Source organism: Caretta caretta, chromosome 22, assembly GCF_965140235.1.
Source record: "Caretta caretta isolate rCarCar2 chromosome 22, rCarCar1.hap1, whole genome shotgun sequence".
In the NCBI taxonomy this organism is placed as follows: domain Eukaryota; kingdom Metazoa; phylum Chordata; order Testudines; family Cheloniidae; genus Caretta; species Caretta caretta.
In genome coordinates this window covers 13706866-13728092 of record NC_134227.1, presented here as the reverse complement: position 1 = coordinate 13728092, position 21227 = coordinate 13706866, and the positions used below count along the sequence as shown (strand labels likewise).

Here is a 21227-nt window from a genome sequence, read left to right as displayed (position 1 = left end):
CAAGTTAAGAAAGCTGGAGTGTTTTGAAGTGGGTTATACATCTTCATCAGGGTTTATAGTTTAAAGCCAATGGGACTTGTGCTTCCAAATCACTTAGATGCTTTTGAAAATCCCACATTTAGGTGCATAAATATGGGCGTAGGCTCCTATTTTTGAAAAAAATTGGTTTGTGGTTTTTTTTTAAATCACAAGAACTTTAACGTATTGAGTCAAAATACGTTACCACTGAAGCAAAGATTTTTGCCGCTAAAAGATTTTATTAAAAAAAAAACAATTTTAGCTCTCGATGCTGCAAACACTTAAGCGCATGCTTAACTTGAAGTCCATTAGTACTCCCAATGAAGTCCACAAGACTGTTCTTGTGAGGAAAGTTCCTGCATCATCTTTTTTTAACAAAAAGACAAGCTGAGTGTTGTAATGGTTAACGTTTTATTTTGATGTTTACATGGCAATGATTTGTAAACCTGTTACAGCTTTCAACATAAAGAAAAAGTTACTTACATAGCTGCTGAAGTGTTTGCAAATTCAGGGCCTTAATTTCCAATATTTTTGGTCCTCCCCTCTCTCCCCCACATTTAGTTATGTACAATTCAGAGATGACACCCGGGCAGAGTGGTCCTCTAGAAATTTTCCCAGCATTTATAACTTGCTATAAGCTTAAATTGCTGCAGCCCACCTTTTCAATTCATTTTACAAAGCCCCAACCTGATTTAAAATCAATGAATTAAAAAAACAAACAAACAAACCAGGTGATTTAAATCCTTCTGCCCTGATGAGAACCCATTAGTTCTTAACTTGATTTGTGAGTAGATCTTCAAGGAGTGTGTGTGTGTGTGTGTGTGTACACGTGCCAATTGTCTGGTGACAGTTACTTGAGTTTTCCCTTGGCTGCAGGACCCACCCTATTTCACGGTGCTACCAGGCTGGGAGTACAGACAAGAGGCAGGGAGGGAGCTGTTGATCCCTTGTGCTGCTGCGGGAGACCCCTTTCCTGTCATCGCCTGGAGAAAGGTACCCGGCCTGCCAGACAAATCTGCAGTGCCTTTGGCTTTTGATGAATATTGCAGACAGAGAAGCCACACTCTCTGTCCCGGTAAGAACAAACTGCAGGTACAGCTGCTTCGCTTCGGGCTGCACCACTGCCGTCCTGTCCCGCAGGTGGGTGGGGGAAACCCAGCTCCTGACAACCAAGTGTTTAATACCATGAAACCTTCACAGCAGCATCTGCAAAGCTGAGCAGGGCCCCCGCCCCCTCTTCCTCTGGCTGCTCCACACTGCTATCAACTTCAGGAACACCCACCGATGCTTCCCCACCCTTTCTGCCAGGGTCGCCACCTGCAGGACAGAATAACCCTCCTGGGGTGCTAGATTGGGACGATGCAGTGTTGACTGCATCAGCAGGTGAAGCGTTGGCAATGGTAGGGCAGGGGTTCCCCGTGATGGTCCGCGGCTGCACTTTTGGAAGTATCCCCCTCTCGGTGGAAGCTACCAGGCTTTTTTAGTGCAGTCCCGCAGCTGCTTTGGTCTCCTCTTGGAATGTATATTCTGCAGCCTGGGGCATTTGCCCACACATGGGTTCTTCATGGTAAAGAACCAGCCTTTTATTTTAACACCTCCGGAGGGCACACAGAATTGGAATGGAAAGAAATATTTTTACTTTTGTCTCAGTTGTGTCCCCAAGTGCCCCTGTGATGCAGCCTGCATTGGCATGATAATGGCATCCTGAGATCCTGCTCTAATTCCAGGCCCTTGAACTGGCATGTCATAGGGTAGCTCTATGACAACGGCTATTATAGCCCGGTGGATTTTGGCCTGAGGGGGAGCTTTTTCCCACTTTCTTCTGTACAGTCTGGCAGCTAGGGATGGAGAATTCCCTCCTTTGGACTGGGTCTTCTGCCCAGATACACAAGCTTCTTGTTTTCCAGTAGCACCAATAGTCCTTCCTCAGCGACCAATGTAGTCACTCGCTGTGGGCTTCCCGGGTCTCTGCATGTTAGCCAGCGTGCCCCTCCTCTCAAGTCTCCATTCTCCATATAGAAAAGCAGTCAAACCAGTGGGACCTGCTTAGCCCTTTGTCCCTACTGCAGGACCTTCTTCCAGGGCCTTCCATTCTTTTACTGCTCTTTCTTCTTTATTTGCTGCTGTTTTGTGGCGCTCTCCAGCCTTGCATACAAGATGCACAGGGCCGGGATTTCCCAAGTACGCCATATCTAGCTTAGGGGAGAGAGCGGGAGATGGAAAGGCTCCCAACAGGACGAACAAGTAGTTATGTTGGGGCAGTCAGTGCAAGGGTACGCCAGCTCACTGTGGAAGACCATGCACAGCTGGCGTTGCCCTTGATTTTTCTGGGTTCGAGGCAGAAGATAATAAAGTAGCCCAAGGGCAAACCTCCGTGGATGCGGGTAAGAGAATGAGCAATTGAAGTGATTTGCTCACTCCTCTAGAACACTTGCATCTTTCTGTCCATCTTATTTCCTTTCTCCTTCATTTCTTTTAATCCTTTCCTTTATTTTTCCTGCTTTTCAACATCTTCCCTTCTGCCCCATGGTGTTTTCTGTTTCTTCTGCCTTGATTATCCTGATCATCCTCCAGTGTTTTCAGTTAGGACTAGTCTGGACTTACCTGGGTTCCATCAGAAAACATAAAACCAAAGGCCCTCACACACTCTACAGGCTCATGAAAGCTACGGCCACTTCAAACCTGGCTTCTGTGGTGAGGCCACTGAAGGCCTTGGATTCAGCACTGGTAGCCACTTAGGGCAGTTGATTGCGCTGCTCCCCCACCAAAAAAAAAAATCTAGCCATATACAGGTGTTGAAAGATAACGTTGCATAGAAGGCCAGTAAATCCTAACAAAGCTATGCACAAGAAATCCACAGAAAAGCTATGCACACGTTGTGGGGAATGAGGACTTTGAAGCGATTTAGGATTTGTACAACTTCAGTTTATGGGTGTGAATGTCACTGGTTATGGAACCCAGCATCTCAGCCATCAAAAGAGACGGTCACCTTCCCCGCTTCCCCCCCGCCCCCCCAATTAAAACAAAACAGAGCACCTAGGCTTTTCTTCCTGAATGTTTCCAGCCTTGGTAGCCCTGTTTGTGAAATGTGTCCTTTTGAACCTTTACTGAGGAACACTATGGTGTGGATACAGTTTACTTTCTAAGAGTAAATTGGAGTATTATTTAAAGCATTCGTATACAGGCATATTCTCTACTCACTTGTACCATTGCCACTGAGACAAATTTGACCTCTGGTGTGCAAACTTAGAACCAGGTAAAAGGTAGAGATCACATTTTTAAAATGGGGCAGGTTTGTTCTTAATGGTGCATTTGCAGGCTCCAGTGGACACTAAGTGGTTACTCATTTTAGGTTTTGAAAGTGTGAACTGGAGCAATCAAAGATCCATATCACTCACCCTAACTGACATAAAACTCTGGCTTAGTGCGTGTGATCATATCTCCTTCTAGTGGCTGGCACCAGAGACTACAATAGCCTGCTACTTGCAGCTAAAGGAGTTCTCTTTTATCTCAAGTGCTAGAGAGACTTGTGCTTTGGATGCTGAACGTCCCAGGTTGAATCTCCTCAGAGGTCCGTGGTGTCCGTATGTCTGTGTGTTTATGCTTACGTAGCCAAGTTGTAAACACGGCTCTGTTCTGCATGCCTTATGTCTAATTATCCTGCCATTTTTAATTGGCATGGTTAACTGAAAATCCGTAAACGTGCTGCCATCTGCCGATCTTTGTAGCCAGCTCCAAGTGCTGGAGAGCCTGGAGCCTCTTGACCCCCGGCTGGTATTCTGTGGGTCTCGCACGTAGAGCCTCGCGACCAGAGTGTGACCTCATGCTGCTGCTGTGCAATGTGCTTCTGAGTTGTTGTTGTTTTTCTTCCCCTTTGCTCTCTCTTCTTTGCTCAAGGTAGGGAAGCCCAGTAGAAGCAAGCACAACACCCTTCCAGGTGGCACCCTGCAGTTCCGATCCCTCAGCAAGGACGACCATGGGGAGTGGGAGTGCGTCGCTACCAACGTGGTCGCAAGCATTACTGCCAGCACTCACCTTACAGTCATAGGTATGAGAAGGCCAAGGGCTGGTCGGGGGGGCTTGGGAGAGCACGGCAAGAGGGGATAACTGAAGGGGAATAGGGAAGGGTGGAGGAGGGGGAAATAGAAGGGAAGGAGCGGGTGTCGTCAAGAAGGTGGGAGAGCAAAGGCCGTGCAAGGGGATAAGCAGACCAAGAGATCACTGGGAGGAAAGGACTGAGCTGGAATAAAGGAGGTTGGTGATGGAGGGGGGAAACAGAGGAGCAGCTGAGGGGTGGGAAAAGGTGCTGAGTGGGAGGGATGAGGTTAGAGAGAGAGACCACACTAGTCTCTTCAGGTGCCCTCCTCACAGGACATTAGCCCGTAAGTCTGTGTGGGGATGGAGGGTGGGGAAAACGTCTTTGGATTCCCCTCCCAACCTTCCCTACCCTCCTTTGTATTCTGAATTGATCTGAGCCCTGCATCTCCAGCGGCTGGGTACATAGATACTGCAATTGAAGGTGTAATTGTAGCGTGGGTAGGCATACCGGCGCTAGCTTTAATCTAGCTACTGCAGGTAACAATGTGACTGAGGCTGCAGCAGCCTGGACTTGAGGGCTGATGGGCTACCGTCACACCTTAATATGTGGTGTTGATGTACCCTTTGTTTGCTCCTGGAGTCGATTACCTGGGCTTTCAGCTTGTAAATGGATTGGCTGTTGGATAATTTGGAGGCGGGGGTGCGCTTCTCTGTGTCAGGAGAGGTTCATGTTTCCTGTCTGATTGTGCCAAGCTGTGTGTCTGAAAGGTATTACTCAGGGGCGCTTCTCATGAAAAGAAGAGCAACATTTTCCTTTAATTTCACACTCCAGTGGTGCTGTCTTTAAATCTCTGTCCTTTTTATTACGGCCACGTCCTGAGGCAGATTGAAGGGCTCCCCTCCTCGCTGGCCAAGTGTGTCCTCCCCTGCCGCAGCACAGTTAGAAGACAATTTGGTTAAATCTCGAGGGTTTCTTAATGCTGTGAACTCCCAGATACTAAAGTATGTTCCTCTGTGGTTCCTCTAATTAATGGACTTGCTTGCTGAGAAGGCTAGGTGTGCAGTAGTTTTGTGTGCCCAGCACACCTGCATGTTTCCCAGTAATGCTTTCTGCTGGGAGAAGCGGGTGCTTAAAATGGGCCCCTTCTCTGAATTGTCAGACCACCAGTACAGATAGAGGTGGTCGGCACCACTGACCTATCTGGATGCATTCTCCAATGGGACAGATCTTGCTTCCCGAAAGTAAAGTTTTAAGTCCTCTCTGAGTGCACAGAGGCAGGGGAAAATGTCCTTCCACTCCTAAGAAGAAGCTCCCATTCCTCTAGGCTCCTGTTGTCTTTAAACAACCATAAATTCCACAGTCCAAGGGCTGCCATTCTTCTGGGTGCTCTGGTGACTGGCCCTATGTGTGTGTATGTATATTTCTCTCTGTTTTGCCTCTTACACTGAGTTTCTCTCTACTTTCAGGCACAAGCCCTCATGCCCCGTGTAGTGTGCATGTCGTGGTCTCCATGACCTCTGCCAACGTCTCCTGGGAGCCTGGCTATGACGGTGGATACGAGCAGACATTCTCAGTTTGGTATGGCCCTCTGTGAGTCATCCCAGCATGCTTTGCTCTCTGCTTCGTTACCTTTCTCCTCAGCCACAACTTGGAGCCAAGCATAGGCACTGCCATTTCTAAGCTGGGGTGGGTGAGGTGGTGAGGGGAGCTTCCCATGGGCAGGACGGCTGTGAAAAGCATGGGTCAGATTCCAAGCCAGTGTAAATCAGTATAGCTCCATTGACTTGAATGGGGCTACACCCACCATCCTCTGATATTTTCTGCTCTGTTGAGCCTTGGTGCCCCAGAAGAGTTGAAGTGTGGGGACCTGCGAGGGGTTCTGATAATTTTTTGCTGAATACTCTGCTGCTGCTTCGTTGAGGGTTTGTTCTAGTGGACTGTCTCTCTCTCTCTCTTTTCCCCCTCTTCCTATCCCTGCTGCCAGTGGATCTGAGAGACAGATGTATAATCAGATCTACATGTACAGTTGTCAACCCCTTGCCCTTGCATGTGTTTCTGTTGTAGAAGGCTCTAGGTCCGCCATGCTTTCATTGGTCCTTTTGTCAGCCCTGAAAACTTACTCTGCTTATGTTAGAGTGGAAATACATTTTTTTTCATTAATTCCCACCTGCATGTTTTATGTTATTCCCACCTATACCTAGTTAAAGATGAACTGAAAATCCTGTTTTGAATGCTTAACAGCCAAATCACTGACAGAAAATATAGAGACTGTAAAGTATATTCTCAAGAAACGTGACTACGTCAAAAGGCCACTGCTTTACTCCACAACTGCCTGTGGGTATTCAGAGTCCTAGAACAAAAGAACGACCACACTGGGTCAGACCAAAGGTCCATCTAGCTCAGTATCCTGTCTTCTGACTGTGGCCAGTGCCAGGTGCTTCATAGGGAGTGAACAGAACAGGTAATCATCAAGCGATCCATCCCCTATTGCCCATTCCAAGCTTTCTAATAATACCACTCGGGACTTACACAGAATACGTCTCCGATTTGCTGACTTCAATGAGACAAGTGAGCGTTTGTTACATTTTTAGTCCTCTTAGCCCTGCTGAGCCACCACAGCTGTAAGAAAGCAGGCTGCATCTTACTTCCACTGGCACATCTGCCACATAGGATCCTGCTCCCACTGATGTCAAAGGTGGAATTCCAGCTGACCTCAATGGAGAGGATCAGACCCTACATTCTGAGACGGAACGCACTTCTGCCTGTTGAGATGCCCTAAGGGCGAAGGCCATTTCCTGCTCCCACTGGCTCTGTGAAGAATCGAAGACCTCTAAGGAAGACGACAGTTGCTTAATGGAAACAAATGATACAGCAAAAAGGACTCATATTTTCTACCTATATTGTCGGTGTTCTTCGGTTTTACAGTAACGATTGGCCAAAACCGTGGACAGTTGCTAGATTTAAAAAGCTGTTTAACACCTGTCCAGAGTAAACACCAAATTCTGATAGCTTTTGAGGGTTTCTGGATCCACACGTTAAACAGTCGTGCCAAGATTCACACATCCAGCATCCCAGCGCAACGAGGCCCACAGCACGGGGATAAGTGCCAGCATTCAATCTACAGCTTCCCAGCGTGAAAGGACCTGCATGATCGCACCAGGATTCGTGCACCTGGCTGCCAGAGGTGTTGTGACTCACACATAAGTGCCAGAGATTCACATTCCCAACCTGTGACTGAAGTCGCCCCCTCCCTCCCCCCAGTAGCGCTGCTCTTTAAGCCAGCTTTCCTTTTGACCCACGGGTAGTGGACTGTGGAAATGCTTCTGCAGTTAACCCTTGTCGTGAGAATCGTGGTGGGCTGCAGCACAGACCAGTGTCTCATTTGAATGCTGAGCTTATTTGCGTTCTGTTCCTTCTCAGGATCTCTGTCAACTGAAATATGAAACGTAAAGGTGATGACGACCTTCTGTGTTTCAGCTGTGGTTTTCTTCTTCCCCTTCCCTCCTCCCCCACACCAGTTGGTTGGTTGGTTCTTTCTTTTCTTAATGTGGCCAGATGGAGTCTTCAGATAGAGTGGAGATTGGATACATGCTTCCCCTGATAAATTCTGCTCTGCTTGAGACAGAGCACCCTACCAGAGCTCGGAAAATGGGGGCTGGGCAGTAGCATGGGGAGACAAAAGAAAGGGAATAAAAAGAGGGAGAAAATGAGAGCGCGAGAGAGAGCGAAAGGAGGGAGGCAAAGAGCTATGAACAAGCAAGAGAATGAGCTTAGAGTGCAGAATTCACACAACTGCCTCTGATTAAAATGTCCTTGAGAAGGAATAATTAAACCTCCTTCCTTTTGAAATGCATCTCACCTTGGAGGAGGATGTCAGCTGCTGCTATTGGCTGCCAGCTTCCTTTACTGATTCTTTGTCTACTTCCTGAGAAGCCAGGATCTCCCATCTACTTTGAGATACCAAACAAAATGAGACTCAAGTAAAAAACAGTGGAAGAGGAATGGGTAGATGGGGGAATATTAGCTCACACCTTGAGTAGGGGCTGTACAGTGGTGTTGGACGATAGGTCCAGTGTGGTGTGGGAACCACTTCTGGGTAGAGGAGGAGGAGAGCCCACTTTGCTTGTAGAAAGTCATCCCTCTGAGTATTAGCTGCTCATGGGAAGTGTCAGCCAGGGAGACCCTGTGGGATGTGGTGCCAGAGGATGGGAGAGAGAAAGCCAAAGCAGGCTTGTCTGCTGCAGAGCTACTGCTCATTATTCATGTCCACTTATCAATGCCAGCCCTCCTCTCCTTCACAGATTGGAAATCCGGGCAAAGGTTATGCATTCTTCTCCCTGCTGTATTTATATGACCCTCCTCAAAGAGACCTTTCCTGCAGGTCAAGTACTTTGGACTCTGCTCTTTCTCGCCTTTGTCCTTATTGGCAGCTGCTGCCATCCTTCTAACTTAACGTTTTCTCCTGCTTTGCTGAGCATCCCATGTTGACAGTGTTGTTCCGTATCTCACCCTTTTGGCTGTGCTGGGACGCTTTGATTATAAATTTCACCCACTCTGTCAAAAATGGCACTTTCTCTTCCAACGAACAAACCAGAATAAAGCTCCGGGGAGCTGAAAAGTTAATTCCGTCCTGCTAAGTGTGCAGTGTTTGGAACTACGTTTAGTGAGACTTTGTGGTCTGTTGTGCCGCTTTAGGATAGTTTTATGTGGGTCTGAACAGCACCTTCCATGGGAGCGAGACCTGGCCTGGGGCTTTTGGCTTTTGTAGGCTAATGCAGAGGCCAAGAGTTCACATGTAGTCGTGGATGTTACAATCTACGTGGGTAAGAGGAGAATGGGCCATGACTCTGAGGCTGCTGTTCTTTATAAAAAGATCTAAGCGGTGTTTACTTCTGCCTTTATTCGCTGTCCAGGTGGGTTTGAGAAAGGAGAATGGCATTTATAAAAAAGCACTGTTTATCAATGACTTTCCTTCCGTCTTATAGCGTGCATTTCATCTAAGGACCTTAAAGTGCTTGTAAATATATCTGCACCTTCAGAATATATCTCTAGAAGGGGGATCACATGCTGGTGGGGACCAACAAGTCCCATGTGTAGCCCAGACTCTGTTTCAGCTCTTTCCCCCTTCTTCTCTAGTTGTTAGGGCGTGCTGTGAATACAAGTCCAGCTCCACAGAGACATTTGGAGAGAGTCCATGCGACAGCAGCTGGGTAGCTCAAGCATGCTGCTTGTGTCTGTGCAGCATCTTTAGGGAAGAGCTTTCCCCATGCTTTGATGGTGATCAGTGCTGGATTTATAACCAACGCCCCTCCTGTGTCATGCTGTTCCAGTTACTTAGCTGCCTTACTGAGATTGACAGCTTAGATGCCTGGGCCAGGCATCAATAACGAGCCAGTGGGAGGGAACGCTTGAAGGCAGCAGCGTTAAATACTGCAGGGAGACCTGAATCAGACAAACATTTTTGAGCGCAGCTTCTTTTCTGACCTCAAACCAACTGCTGGTGTGACAGAGGATTCTGGGAGCTGTAGTTTTTAAGGTAGTTTTGTTAAACAGGAAAGACTTCCTATCCACTCTGTTTCTCTGCAGGACTCTTTGCTTCTGGTAAAGGAGTACTTGTGGCACCTTAGAGACTAACCAATTTATTTGAGCATAAGCTTTCATCATCTACAGCTCACTTCATCGGATGCATAAAGCTGTAGCTCACGAAAGCTTATGCTCAGATAAATTGGTAAGTCTCTAAGGTGCCACAAGTACTCCTTTTTTTTTTTTTTTGCGAATACAGACTAACACGGCTGCTACTCTGAAACCTTTGCTTATGGTGTATGCAGAGTTCCTCTGTGCATATGGCTTTGTTCCCCCCTTGGCCACTTCCATAGCTTCATGCTTCCTTTCTCCCTCCATTGTGGCAGTATCTGTCTTCTCCCCATCTCTTATCTCCTGCTTTGTAAGCTTGCCCAGATGAATAGCTAGTGGCTTTACATGTGTTGTGTACGCCGTAATTCTTTCTCTAATATATATATATATACTAGAGCAATCCCTTGTAAATACTCTACTGACACTATGATAAACTGCAGCTTGTGGAGATTATTACTGCAGTATATATTTCTAATAGGGGCTTAGAGTTCATAGCTGTTGTTGTTTTCCACCCCACTGCAAGTCAGGGATGCCACTTTGAGGCATTTAAGTGACATTATTTGCCATGACTTCACATTGCCGTGACTTGGAGATGTAATCTCACAAGGTCATGAATCTTGGAGTACACCTGGGAACCTTTGGTCCCCCTGTTCACACTGGGTTTGTGGAATGGATTAGTAAAAAGACCTGAGGCTATCCTGTCTGAAAGGTTCCCTTCCCTTCCTATTCTGGTCCTGAATTCTCTGCCAATAGTTCTGGTAGGTGATGTTTTCCTTTGTGTGATTGTCTATGTATACGTTCCACTGTAGGTGTGCACCTAATGCACTCGAGCAAGAGACTTCCCATACCCATTGGTGGCGCACGCATCCCGCTGTCTTCATGTGCCAAGTGATGGCATGAAAGGGGCTTGGGCACTGCCTCCCTCAGTTCCTTCTCACCACCCCGGCAAGAGTTGGAGAACCCTGTCGTTCTCTGAGCTTCAGTTAGCCAGCCATAAAGCAAAAAAAAATTATTCGTGTGTGTGGTTGTAGCTTGCTGTTAGTTTTAGTGTAGTTACAATTTAGTGGATTTAATATACTGAAATCCCCAGGTTTTGAACAATTTGTCACATTCAGGGCTGTGATTTCTATTAATGACAGACAAAAGCGTTGCTGAAACTGCTTAGGTGAGGTGCATGTGGGGACAAATGTCCTATTTGTACCTCCTTCCCAATGAGAATAAAAAAGCAGAGTGATTTCCTCCTCAAAGTACATCTTCTTGAGAAGGTCACAGGTTACCATTCAGTGCCCAACCCCAAGGCAATGGAGAGTTTGTCCACGAGGAGTGGCATTCCAGATGCCCCAGTTTCTAAGCTCAAGACAGGTGAGAAACATCATTCATCTTTGTCTCCAGAGGACTCCTCGAAGTGCTCAAAACCCTTCTCAGTCTCTGAGATGGATAAATGTTAAGTCTCATTCTTCCCCTCACAAAAAGCCTCTGAAAAGTCTTCCAGGGCCAAGTCAAGAGCTGGCTGGAAGCATCGACACTCAGTTACCATCAGAGGTGACACCATTATCTCCAGCACCAGAGGGGCTGTTGAGACTGGTGCCTTCACCCCTACCTGCAAGACAGCTGTCTCAGACCTTACCAGCTTTAGCAGCCGAGCACTTAGTTCTGCTGTTGGTGTCTTCGCTGCCCCAGGCATTCTTCACAGTGAAAGACCTTTGGTGTGTCCCTCTCCTGGGCTCTCCTGTGTTGCATCGTCCAGTCCCCATCTCAGTGGCCTCCATTTCAGTGGCACTACTGACACCATTGTCTACAGTCGCCATGGTACTGCCAATTCCGTCCGCTTCATGGGTGTGTGTACTGCATCAGCGCTGCGGGAGCTGTCAATGTTCGCTCTTTTATCTGCATTCCGACCACCTCCGTCCACCAGCACGGTCAGATACATCGTCAACATCAGTTCCTCTGGGATAACACCAGGTGCCAAGACTTGCTCCAACGCCTCCTGGGACTGCTGTTCCTTTTACTGAAGAGGGGTGCATCTCCCCTTCTTTAGACTTTGAACATGATAGACAGTCACCTGGACCCATATCTCTGTCATGATGGTCTCCAGACTGTCAGTGTTCTAAAGATCTCCCAAACTCTAGAGCAAGATCTTTATTATAAGGCTGCTCCAGTTTGGTGTTCCTCCATGGTGGTCTGTTAAAAGACTGGACTGTCCACCCTGGCTTTCTTGGGGCCCCTTGGCCTGCTCCTAAAATATCTAGAAACCTTGTTGGCTACTCAATCCAGAAAAATGTCACCTTCTCCTGTTCCTCTAGTGCCTAGGGTTGACACTTCTCTAAGCCTACAAATTCTCTCTAATGGAACCCACAGAAGAAGAGGAGACTGGAAAGGAGCTTTTAGCTGTTCCCTATCTATATCTCTTCCCCTTCTCCAGATGAGGCCACCACACCAAAGTCAACATCACTTTCTCCTGAGGACTTCAAAGTTTTTCAAGATCTAGTTAGGAGCGTGGCTGTGTCTCTTTGGGAACACAAGCAGAGCTTGTGCAAGACAATCCTCACACGCTATTAGACGTTTTGCAAACTCCCACTCCTGAAAGGGTTAACCTTTCCAATAATGAAGCTTTACTGGAACCTACGAAGACCCTTTGGCAGATACCTGTCTCTGTCCTATCCCCTGAGAAATGGGCGGACAGATACGCCTAGGTTCCTCAGCAAGAATTTGATTATATCTTTACCCATTCCATTTTAGACTCATTAGTGCTCACGGTGGTTAATGAGCATTCCAGGCAGCCTCATGCTAAGGCTACCTCGAAGATTATAAAAGGCTGGATCTGTGTGGTAGAAAGGCATATACCATTGAGAACCTTCAGATAAGGGTCTCAAATTATCTGGCATTGTTGTCCAAATATACTTTTAGTAACTGGCCAGCGATTTCCAAATTCATGGACAAACTGCCTGAGGAATACAGGGATCGGTTCTTGGCCATTTGTTTTTGAAGAGCCTGTCGCTGCTCATACTTCCCTCTAAGCACCAATCGACATGTCGGATGCTGCCTTAAGCTTGATGGCTGCAGCAGGCTTCTGGCATTCCAAGAGAGATGCAAAATGCAGCAGAAGTTCTGCCGTTTGAAGGTGCTCAACTGTTCTCTCAGAAGACCGGTGACGTAAGGTGCATGTTAAGACACTCTTGTGTGAGCCTTAGTTTGTTGTGTGTCCACCCTCAGTTACAAAAGAGGAAGCAAGTTAAGCCCCAAACAAAGTACAGGCCCTAACAGCAGCAGAGACCTGTAGAAGGAGGTCTAAGACTTCTAGGTATCACCCACCAAATCATCTGTAACAGGCGCTTCTCACCAGATTTAAGTGACTTTGAAACAAGCGTTTTGATACACCTGTCTAGGACAACGTACCAACTGTGTGTCATCTCATGCATTCAGACCCCCGTTTGGGAAGAACCCATCTCTCTCTTGGTTTTTTTTGTTTGTTTTACAGTGAAGAGACCAAGATCATATTGGACAAGTGGGTGCTCGGCCTTGTAAAGTAGGGATGTGTTACCCAATTTACCACCCTCCCCTTCCCCAACTCATCCTCTGTGCTCTTGTTCAATCTCATGAGATTGTTTTTAGACCGAGAAGTACATTGATTAACACGGGAAACAATAGAGGAAGTTCCTTATCATGGAGGGAAAGGTTTCTATTCCTGCTACTTCCTAATTCCCTAGGAAAAGAGGCAGTCTTTGGCCATTATGGACTTAAGAAAGCCAAACAGATGTATCAAGAAAATCAAGTTCTTCCCAAAGCTTCATTATTCCAAAACTAAAGAGAAGCTCCATTTCTTGTGTATTGTGGCATTTTACCTGGACCACGCATTCTTTCAGCTCCTCTCGCAGACTATTTGTAGTCTATGCTGTGATGATGAAAGAGCAATCTGTTACAGCCCAGCGTATTTCACGCTGGATTTCACACTGTCAAGCGTTGCTATGATCTGGCAAAAGTCTCTCCTCAAATTTGAGGATAACAGCCCACTCCACTAGGGCTCATTCCACTTTGTCAGCCTTCTTGAGCTACATCCCTATAGCGGGCATTTGTAAAGCTGGAACGTGGTCATCTGTGTGTGCATTCTCCAGGCACTTGGCTATTACTCAAGCTTCTCCGGATGGCGCCAGATTCGACAGGTCGATGTTGCAGGTTCTCTTCAAGTAGTCTGAAGTTCTTTCACCTGTGTTGGAATTGTTGGTGGGTCTCCTACCGTGAAATGTATATGTACACAATCACTCGAAGGACAAAAAATGGTTACTTACCTGTACAGTAACTGTTGCTTTTCAAAATGTGTTGCGCACATATACTCTACAACCCTCCCCTATTCCCCGCTACTTTGGTTTTTCAACTTACTGGTGGTATGAAGAAACAGAAAGGGAGGCAGAAACCGCATCCCTTTTATGCCCTTGGCTTGGTGCAAGGGGTGAACGGGGTGCATATGCCACCTATGATTATGGCTGGCAAAAGTCTGAGTCAAACGCATTGGTTGTGTACATACACCTACACTGGAACGTATATGTGGACAGTACATCTCAAGGAACAATAGTTACTGTACAAGTAAGTTCCCATTTTTTCTGGATGGTACCATCCACTAGCAGAAGCTTTCCTTTGTGGAGACATGCTAGGATGCCTGCTACCAGTTAGCTGTGAGGAAAGAGGAGATGGAGGAGTAGTGGTTGGAAGAGGCAGGTGCAGACTGAGAAACAAGAGGCACCTATCTTCCCAGGCTGAATGAGCTTTGTCATTCTTGCCGTCTCCCTAGATACATTAAAATCACCCCTTTTCTTTGCTCTTCTTGCTGGATTCCTGGATCCTATATTGCGTGGGTATGGCAGTCGGGTGTTCACAGTTTGAAAAGCCATGTGTTTGGAGTCAGAGGAAGTCTCTGTGAGGATTGCAACTGCAATCTCTGCCTGCTGGGTGGCCAGGGTAGCCACCATCAGAAGGCAAAAAAGGAGATCAAGGGAAAGAAATATGGGACACAGACCTTTGCCCAAATCCTCTGCTGATGCAACTCCATTTACTTTGGAGAATTTGCCCTCTACGGTCTTAAAGTGCAGCTATTCTTATTAAATGACATGTCACCGAAAGCGTGCTGTTCTGTCTGAAAAATGACTTAAAAATTGCATCCAGGAATTCCTTATTTGTCTCAAACACGTTTACTCAGTTTCAAAGTGAAAAGATGTAGGGTTTTGTTTTTATTTTTGCAGGGGAGAGTGAAGGGTTCCCACTAACTACCATTGCTAGCCCTGTAATCCTGGGATCAGATCTCAACTTGACTGATTTCCCCCCCGCCCCAATCTGACACGTGCTTAATCACCAGTTATGAAGATTATCGAGGACTGTTTCTGTCCTCGTAATGCCTGCGTAAACTCATTAGGATGGATTCTAATTTGTGATAAGGCTCCTTTACACTGCTCAGAAATGTAAATAAAATTCACTCTCGCTTTTAAACCCTTTTACGTTGCCCCGGGCCTTGGTTTAAGTGAGAATCTGGCCAATTGTCTTTAAAATTCTCCTCTTCTTTGCCCCAGCATAAACACCATTGGTTTCATTGGAGTGACTTCTGGTTTGCTCATATGTACTGGTTATTACAATTTGGCTCCATGTCTCCAGTGGGGTTGCACTGGGGGGGGGGTGTGGGAGGAATTGCTCTGTATTGGGAACTTAGTTAATTTTGCTGATGAAGTGTGAGGCCGAATAGACTCTGCCTCTCTCTGCCATAGCTGCGGCAGTGACACCAGGAATAAAAAGTAACAATGACCTTTTGTCAGGATCAGTAATCAGGATCTGCCTCTGGATACCCACTGAGAGCAGGGAGAGAAGTTTGTGGCCATCGTCAGACTGAAAGGGCTTTTTGTTAAGGGCCTGGTGTAATGAGGGAGGGCTGGCAGGAGTGTCCCTGTAAATCAAGGTGTGTTTCTGACTGGGTGTACCGTGGGACGGAGTAGAGAGCCCTTTGGCCCAGCAAACATTTTTCGTCTCAATCTCTGTCTTTCCTCTGAGCCAGTTTCAAGGCAACTCACTTCTGAAGGTGGCAGAATCTCAGCACCTTGTCCTCACATATTGCTGGTGTATGAAACCCAGTCACTCAGGGTAGTTCCATTATTGCTTAAGGGATTGGCTCTCTGTCTGTCCTCTTTCATTCATTCATGCTTTCTCTCAAAAGCACCTCCACTTGAGTTGTTTGTCTCCTCTCTTGCCAGGACGAAGAGAGCACAGTTTGGACCCCATGACTGGCTGTCTCTTCCGGTACCAATTGGTCCTAGTTGGCTGCTGGTGGACACCCTGGAACCAGAGACCGCCTACCAGTTCAGTGTCTTGGCTCAAAACAAACTGGGTACGAGCGCCTTCAGTGAGGTGGTCACTGTGAACACGCTCGGTGAGTTGGGACATCATGGACATCATGGGAATTCAGAGAGTCCCTGGATATGAAGAGAATAGAAATGGGTGGTGAGATGAGGCAGGGTACTTTGGTCACGTTCCGTAGACCCGCTCTCATGTTAATGGTGCCAGTGACATTGCCCATGCAAGAACCAATATGCCCCATGGCTTAGTCATCAAGCACCACAGGATTCACCAGATCACAGAGATAAATGTTGAAATCTTGTCTTGTCTTGAGTGGAGACTTGTTGGCTCAGGAGTTCCATACCCCAATACCATTCACCTTCAGGTCTCTGTTTCACAGGCAGCCCAGGCTGATAGTAACCAAAACTCATTGGCCCTAACCGGTTGTAATGTACACCCTATCTCAGTCCAGGTCACAGCACAGCCATTCCTGATGGTTCTCTTGTGGGTGGTCTCAAAAAGATCCAGGAATGAGTGGACTTTCTGAGACCGTATCCCTCTTTCTTCTTCACCTCCTTGTATCTGTGGCTGTTCCTTTTTCTCATAAAGACTTGTTGATGCTACCTGTGTGGCTGCATGTCTTAAACCTACAGTTGCAGAGCAGTAGGAACTGCCGTAGTGGATCAGACCAGAGTCCCTCTAGTCCGTTATCCAGTCTCCGATAGCAGCCAATGGCCAGTGCTTATGAGAAAGTAATATGCTACCTTTAGTGCTCCTCCACTGTGTCGTCCTTTCCTGTGAATCTTGCAGCTGGTTGGTGTATGCCTTGAGACCTGTGGAGTCGCAGCTCTGGAGGCTTAAATCCTAACCAGCGCAGCTGCAGGTGGTGGTGGACCTGCAGAGGAAGGATGACAGAAGAGAAGGGCGCATGTGCGCATTGAAAGGAAGTGGAGAAAGTCGCCAGTTGTAGAGCATACGGCTCTTTTTTTTTCTTGACTCCACTAAAAGCATTCTCTGCCCCATCCCCTCCCTGTCCTGTGTGTCTTCAGCATTCCCTGTAACAACTCCAGAACCCCTGGTGCTGGTTACCCCACCGAGGTGCCTAACAGCCAATCGGACGCAGCAAGGAGTCCTGTTGTCGTGGCTTCCTCCAGCCAATCACAGCTTTCCAATTGACCATTACATCATGGAGTTCCGCGTAGGGGAGAGGTGGGAGATCTTGGACGATGCTATCTTGGGGAGTGACAGTGACTTTTTTGCCAAGGATTTGTCTCAGGTAAGAGGCGGTCTGAGTGCCCTTTGGTTTTTATAATGGGTTGGCCCTTTGCCTGGGTTACTGATTGTGCACCATCTGTATTGCAGCACTGGGAGAGCATTCGGGGAATACTTTCAGGATGTCGGTTGCTTATTTCCACAGTAGGGGCTAATTTGGTGTCCCGAAGCATAGACCCAGTGAAGAACAAATTCCCTTATCATCCCAGGGGAAGAAGGGCAGTCCCTCTAGAACAATGTTGAGGATTCGTTATCTAGTCTGGAGAAGGCATTTTGGTGTGCTAAATTGTTGAAGGAAGCTTCTGACTAGTGGCTTTTGTTGTTGTTTGGTGCTGTAGGACACCTGGTATGAGTTCCGAGTTCTGGCTGTCATGCAGGACCTCATCAGTGAGCCTAGTAACATTGCAGGTGTCTCCAGTACAGGTAAGTGTCCTTCCATCCTTCCAGCCCCGAACAACTTAAGCACAGAGCTCAATGTGGAAAGGCAGTATTGCAGTGTGGTGAGATGCAGGGTCTGATCCTGCCAGGTACTTGGGGAATTGAGAGCCCTCTGACTTCACTAGAAACTGAGTATTCTGCAACTCCCATGATTACGTTCACAAAGAACTGCTGGGCTATGCAGAATGGAACAGCTTGCGATCGGAAAGAACAAATCGGCGCAACACAGTAGCACAATAGGCCAGCAGCAAAACACGGTGTTCTATACTGTAACAGAGTACAATATGGAACCGAATAACGGAGCATAGCCCGAAGCAGGGAGTCGCAGTGCATCACAGTTCTGCCACGTGCACTGAGAACAGTGCCCCAACCCAGGGAATACGCCGCATTGACATGAAAATGAAAGCTGCATGAAGGGCAGTGCGATACTGCACCATGGAATAAAAACAAAAACATTGTAGCTCCACGAAAGGGACTGTAACACACAGCAGCAGAAGAAAGCACAATGCAGCCCTGCATACACCGTAGCACACAGGAATATTTCACAGTCTTCAGGAGAACCCACCATATCAAAAATAGCAAGTTGTGGTGGAAGGCAATATAATCCAGGGAAGGAGAGCTGGAAATAAGAACTCTGGGAACCTAAATTATACCAGCTCACAATATGAGACCAATGATTCTTCAATTATGCTGTGTATAGGACAGATCCAGTCTAGCACTGCCCTCAAGTGGTGTTATGCAGAAGCACTTGGCTGGATGCAAGTTGCACACTTGACTTTTGTTTTTTTAAGATTAGATTCCTCTATTGTAGTTTGTCTGCCTGAATTTGCTAGCTCTTGGGTGTGTAGCTGACCTCAGTTTATGGCCAGGTGTAATTACACAGTCAGTTACTACTGTCTCAGCCCAAAAAGTTCTACAAGCTGGTGCTAGTGACAGGTTTCCAGGGACAACTAAGTGGATAGATTAAGTAGTTAGCATAAACCATGTAAAATCACTTCCCAGTAATTGTGTACACACACTTGAATAAGCTACTGTCAAATTTGCTGATTCAAATCCTGCCAGATCAGCCAACACTGAGAGTTGTTGGATAACTGTTCAGTGGCCTGTGAGTACTAATAGTGTGCGTCTCAGTGCGTGTCCAGTCGGCAGGTGTCCACGTTAACTCTGGGTCGCTTGCATACCGCAGTGATATGCACGATGTAAGAACATAGGAAAAAAACCAAAACGACCAGCACATTTGGTCTCCCTGTTGGTCGTCTCCTCAGAAAGACAAAAGACTGAATGGGGCCACAGTGGCTGAATTCCCCTTTCACTCCTAGAGGTGACCCCTGCAGAGCTTCCACTGCTACTTCCAGTGCTGACTGCTCTCCAGTTAAGTGGATTGCTAATAGCGATGATGCTTCTATGTCATGTGGACAGGTCTTTGTTCGGCTCTGGGCGGAGACCCAAAAGTATCTCATAGACCACTTCCCAGGCATCTGAGAGTAACAACATTGACTCACTACCACTCTGGGCTGGATTTAAACCAGTAACCTAGTTGGGAAAGGCTCTGAACCTGAGCACCAATCTCCTGAACCGTCCAATGCTGCTACTCATTTACACACCCTGTGTAAGCCTCACTTTCCAGGCAATGATCAGGACCCTGGTTGTGGAGAACAGTTCCTTTTAGAACTCGGAGGGTTCTCCTTTTTCTGCAGACATCTTCCCCCCGCCCGACCTGACGGACGATGGTTTGGCCCGACCCGTGCTGGCGGGCATTGTTGCCACCATCTGCTTTCTGGCTGCTGCCATCCTCTTCAGCACACTAACTGCCTGCTTTGTCAACAAACAACGCAAACGCAAGCTCAAGCGCAAGAAAGGTGAGGCCTGCTACTTTGTATTTTTTCTCCTGTGGCATTTTGTGGTCATCTTCCCTGTCTGTGTCTCCCGAGCGTATTCAGGTGAAGCTTGCCCTAACTTTATCCATCAGCTGTGACTGTTTGGATCCTGGCCCTTCCTCCCCCACATTCCTCGGCTCTAATCTGAACAGATGGGTAAAAAAATTAACAAGTGATAAAAATGTGTCCTGAGGTCTGGAGGCTTGCTTTGAGGATCCCCCGACATCTCACTGTTGCGAGAGAAGAGTGGTTATGTGCTAGAGCAGCGTAGGGGAAGAGATGCATTCTGGCTATACTGGAACCTCTGCTGCTGTCTGAAACATCTTGTGATCAGAAATGGTAGAGGCAAGGGGGGGATGAAGATGAAATTGAGAGAGGTATCTAGGCTGATATGGCAGGGGAACCTTCCTAATGGTGATATCGGTTAGGCCAGTGGGTTTTAGGTTTGGGGATTTTTCATTCTTGGGGAGAGAACCTCCTTGCAGAGTCTTTCCCTTCCCATAGCTCTCCAGTGGTTGGTTCTTAAGTCACTTCCTTCTGAGGGCCACCAAGACCAGCTGCTCGTATCACTGGTGTTTCATGGATCATATAGTGTGAGAACTGTTGCATTTTAGAGCAGGCGTGGCCAAGTTATGGCTCTTTTACAGTTAAGGTGCAGCTCGCAGAGCTCCCTATGCTCCTCCCCGGGCATTCTCCACTGACCAGACTGTAGAAGAGAGCTCAGGGCTTCCACCCTTGTGCAGGGTGGTGGGGCCAAGGGCTTCTGCCTTGCAGGGAGGGGTGGTCTCATGGCTTGAGCCCCCAATGGGGGAGAGGTGTCAGGGCTTCAGCCAGGTGTGCCTCCCCAGCAGTTGCCACTCCACGGGGCAGGTTGAGAATGTTTTGCGGCTCTCAAACTTCTGAAGATTTATTGTATGTGCTCCAAGGGTCAGTAAATTTGGCCACCCCTGCTGTAGAGAATCACCCGGAGAAAGTGGTGGAAGCCCCATCACTTAAGTTATATAAACTGGGATAGGAATGCCCTGCAGGGAAATTCACATGAGCTGGGGATGCGGGGGGTGGACTCTTTTTTTTTTTTTTTTAAATCTCTAGTGTGTGAGATTTGGTGACAATAGGATTGATAGGAAACTGTCTGGAGTTGTTTGTTTGTGTGCGACTATTAAAGCACAAATCAACCAAAATTTGGCCTCTTTTTGTCAAGTCTTTTTTTTTTTTCTTTCTTGCTGTTGATTGTAAGATTTTTTGATGCCTTTTTCTGCCTAGTTGTGCCTCTTTAGAGTTCTCTCTTTACTCCCCCTTTTCTTTTCCAGACCCTCCTCTCTCGATAACCCACTGCAGGAAGAGTCTGGAGTCTCCGTAAGTATTTCTGCCTTAGAGGTGCCACTCAGGCTGTGTTCTATCTGGTAGTTTTGGAGACCCCTCTTTGTAGGGATGCTGCTCACAGGAAATGGAAATATCTAATGTTGTTGAGTATCTCAAATCTGCTGATCGTGGGGTCTGATGCTTTTGGTGTTCCCTAAGTCTGTGGAAAAAAATAGCCTGCAAGAGACTGCCTGGCTTTAGAGCAGAAGCAGAGGAGGTAGTTACCAATGAAGCCTGTTGTAGGAGATTTCCCAAGGGAGTAGTGCTGGGCTTTT

General features: G+C 47.2%; 1 protein-coding gene across 5 annotated transcripts in view; it reads left to right on the top strand.

Annotated features, from left to right (window-relative positions):
* Positions 1-21227, top strand: part of IGSF9B (immunoglobulin superfamily member 9B) — a 112896-nt gene that overhangs the window by 57949 nt on the left and 33720 nt on the right. For 4 of the 5 annotated variants that reach the window (XM_048827335.2, XM_075122265.1, XM_075122267.1 and 1 more), the window contains exons 10-17: positions 895-1011; positions 3916-4066; positions 5524-5647; positions 15922-16097; positions 17053-17279; positions 17614-17698; positions 19411-19572; positions 20901-20946. In XM_048827335.2, coding sequence (XP_048683292.1) covers positions 895-1011; positions 3916-4066; positions 5524-5647; positions 15922-16097; positions 17053-17279; positions 17614-17698; positions 19411-19572; positions 20901-20946 — 1088 coding nt within the window. The remainder of the gene's footprint in view (positions 1-894; positions 1012-3915; positions 4067-5523; positions 5648-15921; positions 16098-17052; positions 17280-17613; positions 17699-19410; positions 19573-20900; positions 20947-21227) is intronic. The other variant, XM_075122266.1, reaches the window with a different exon arrangement.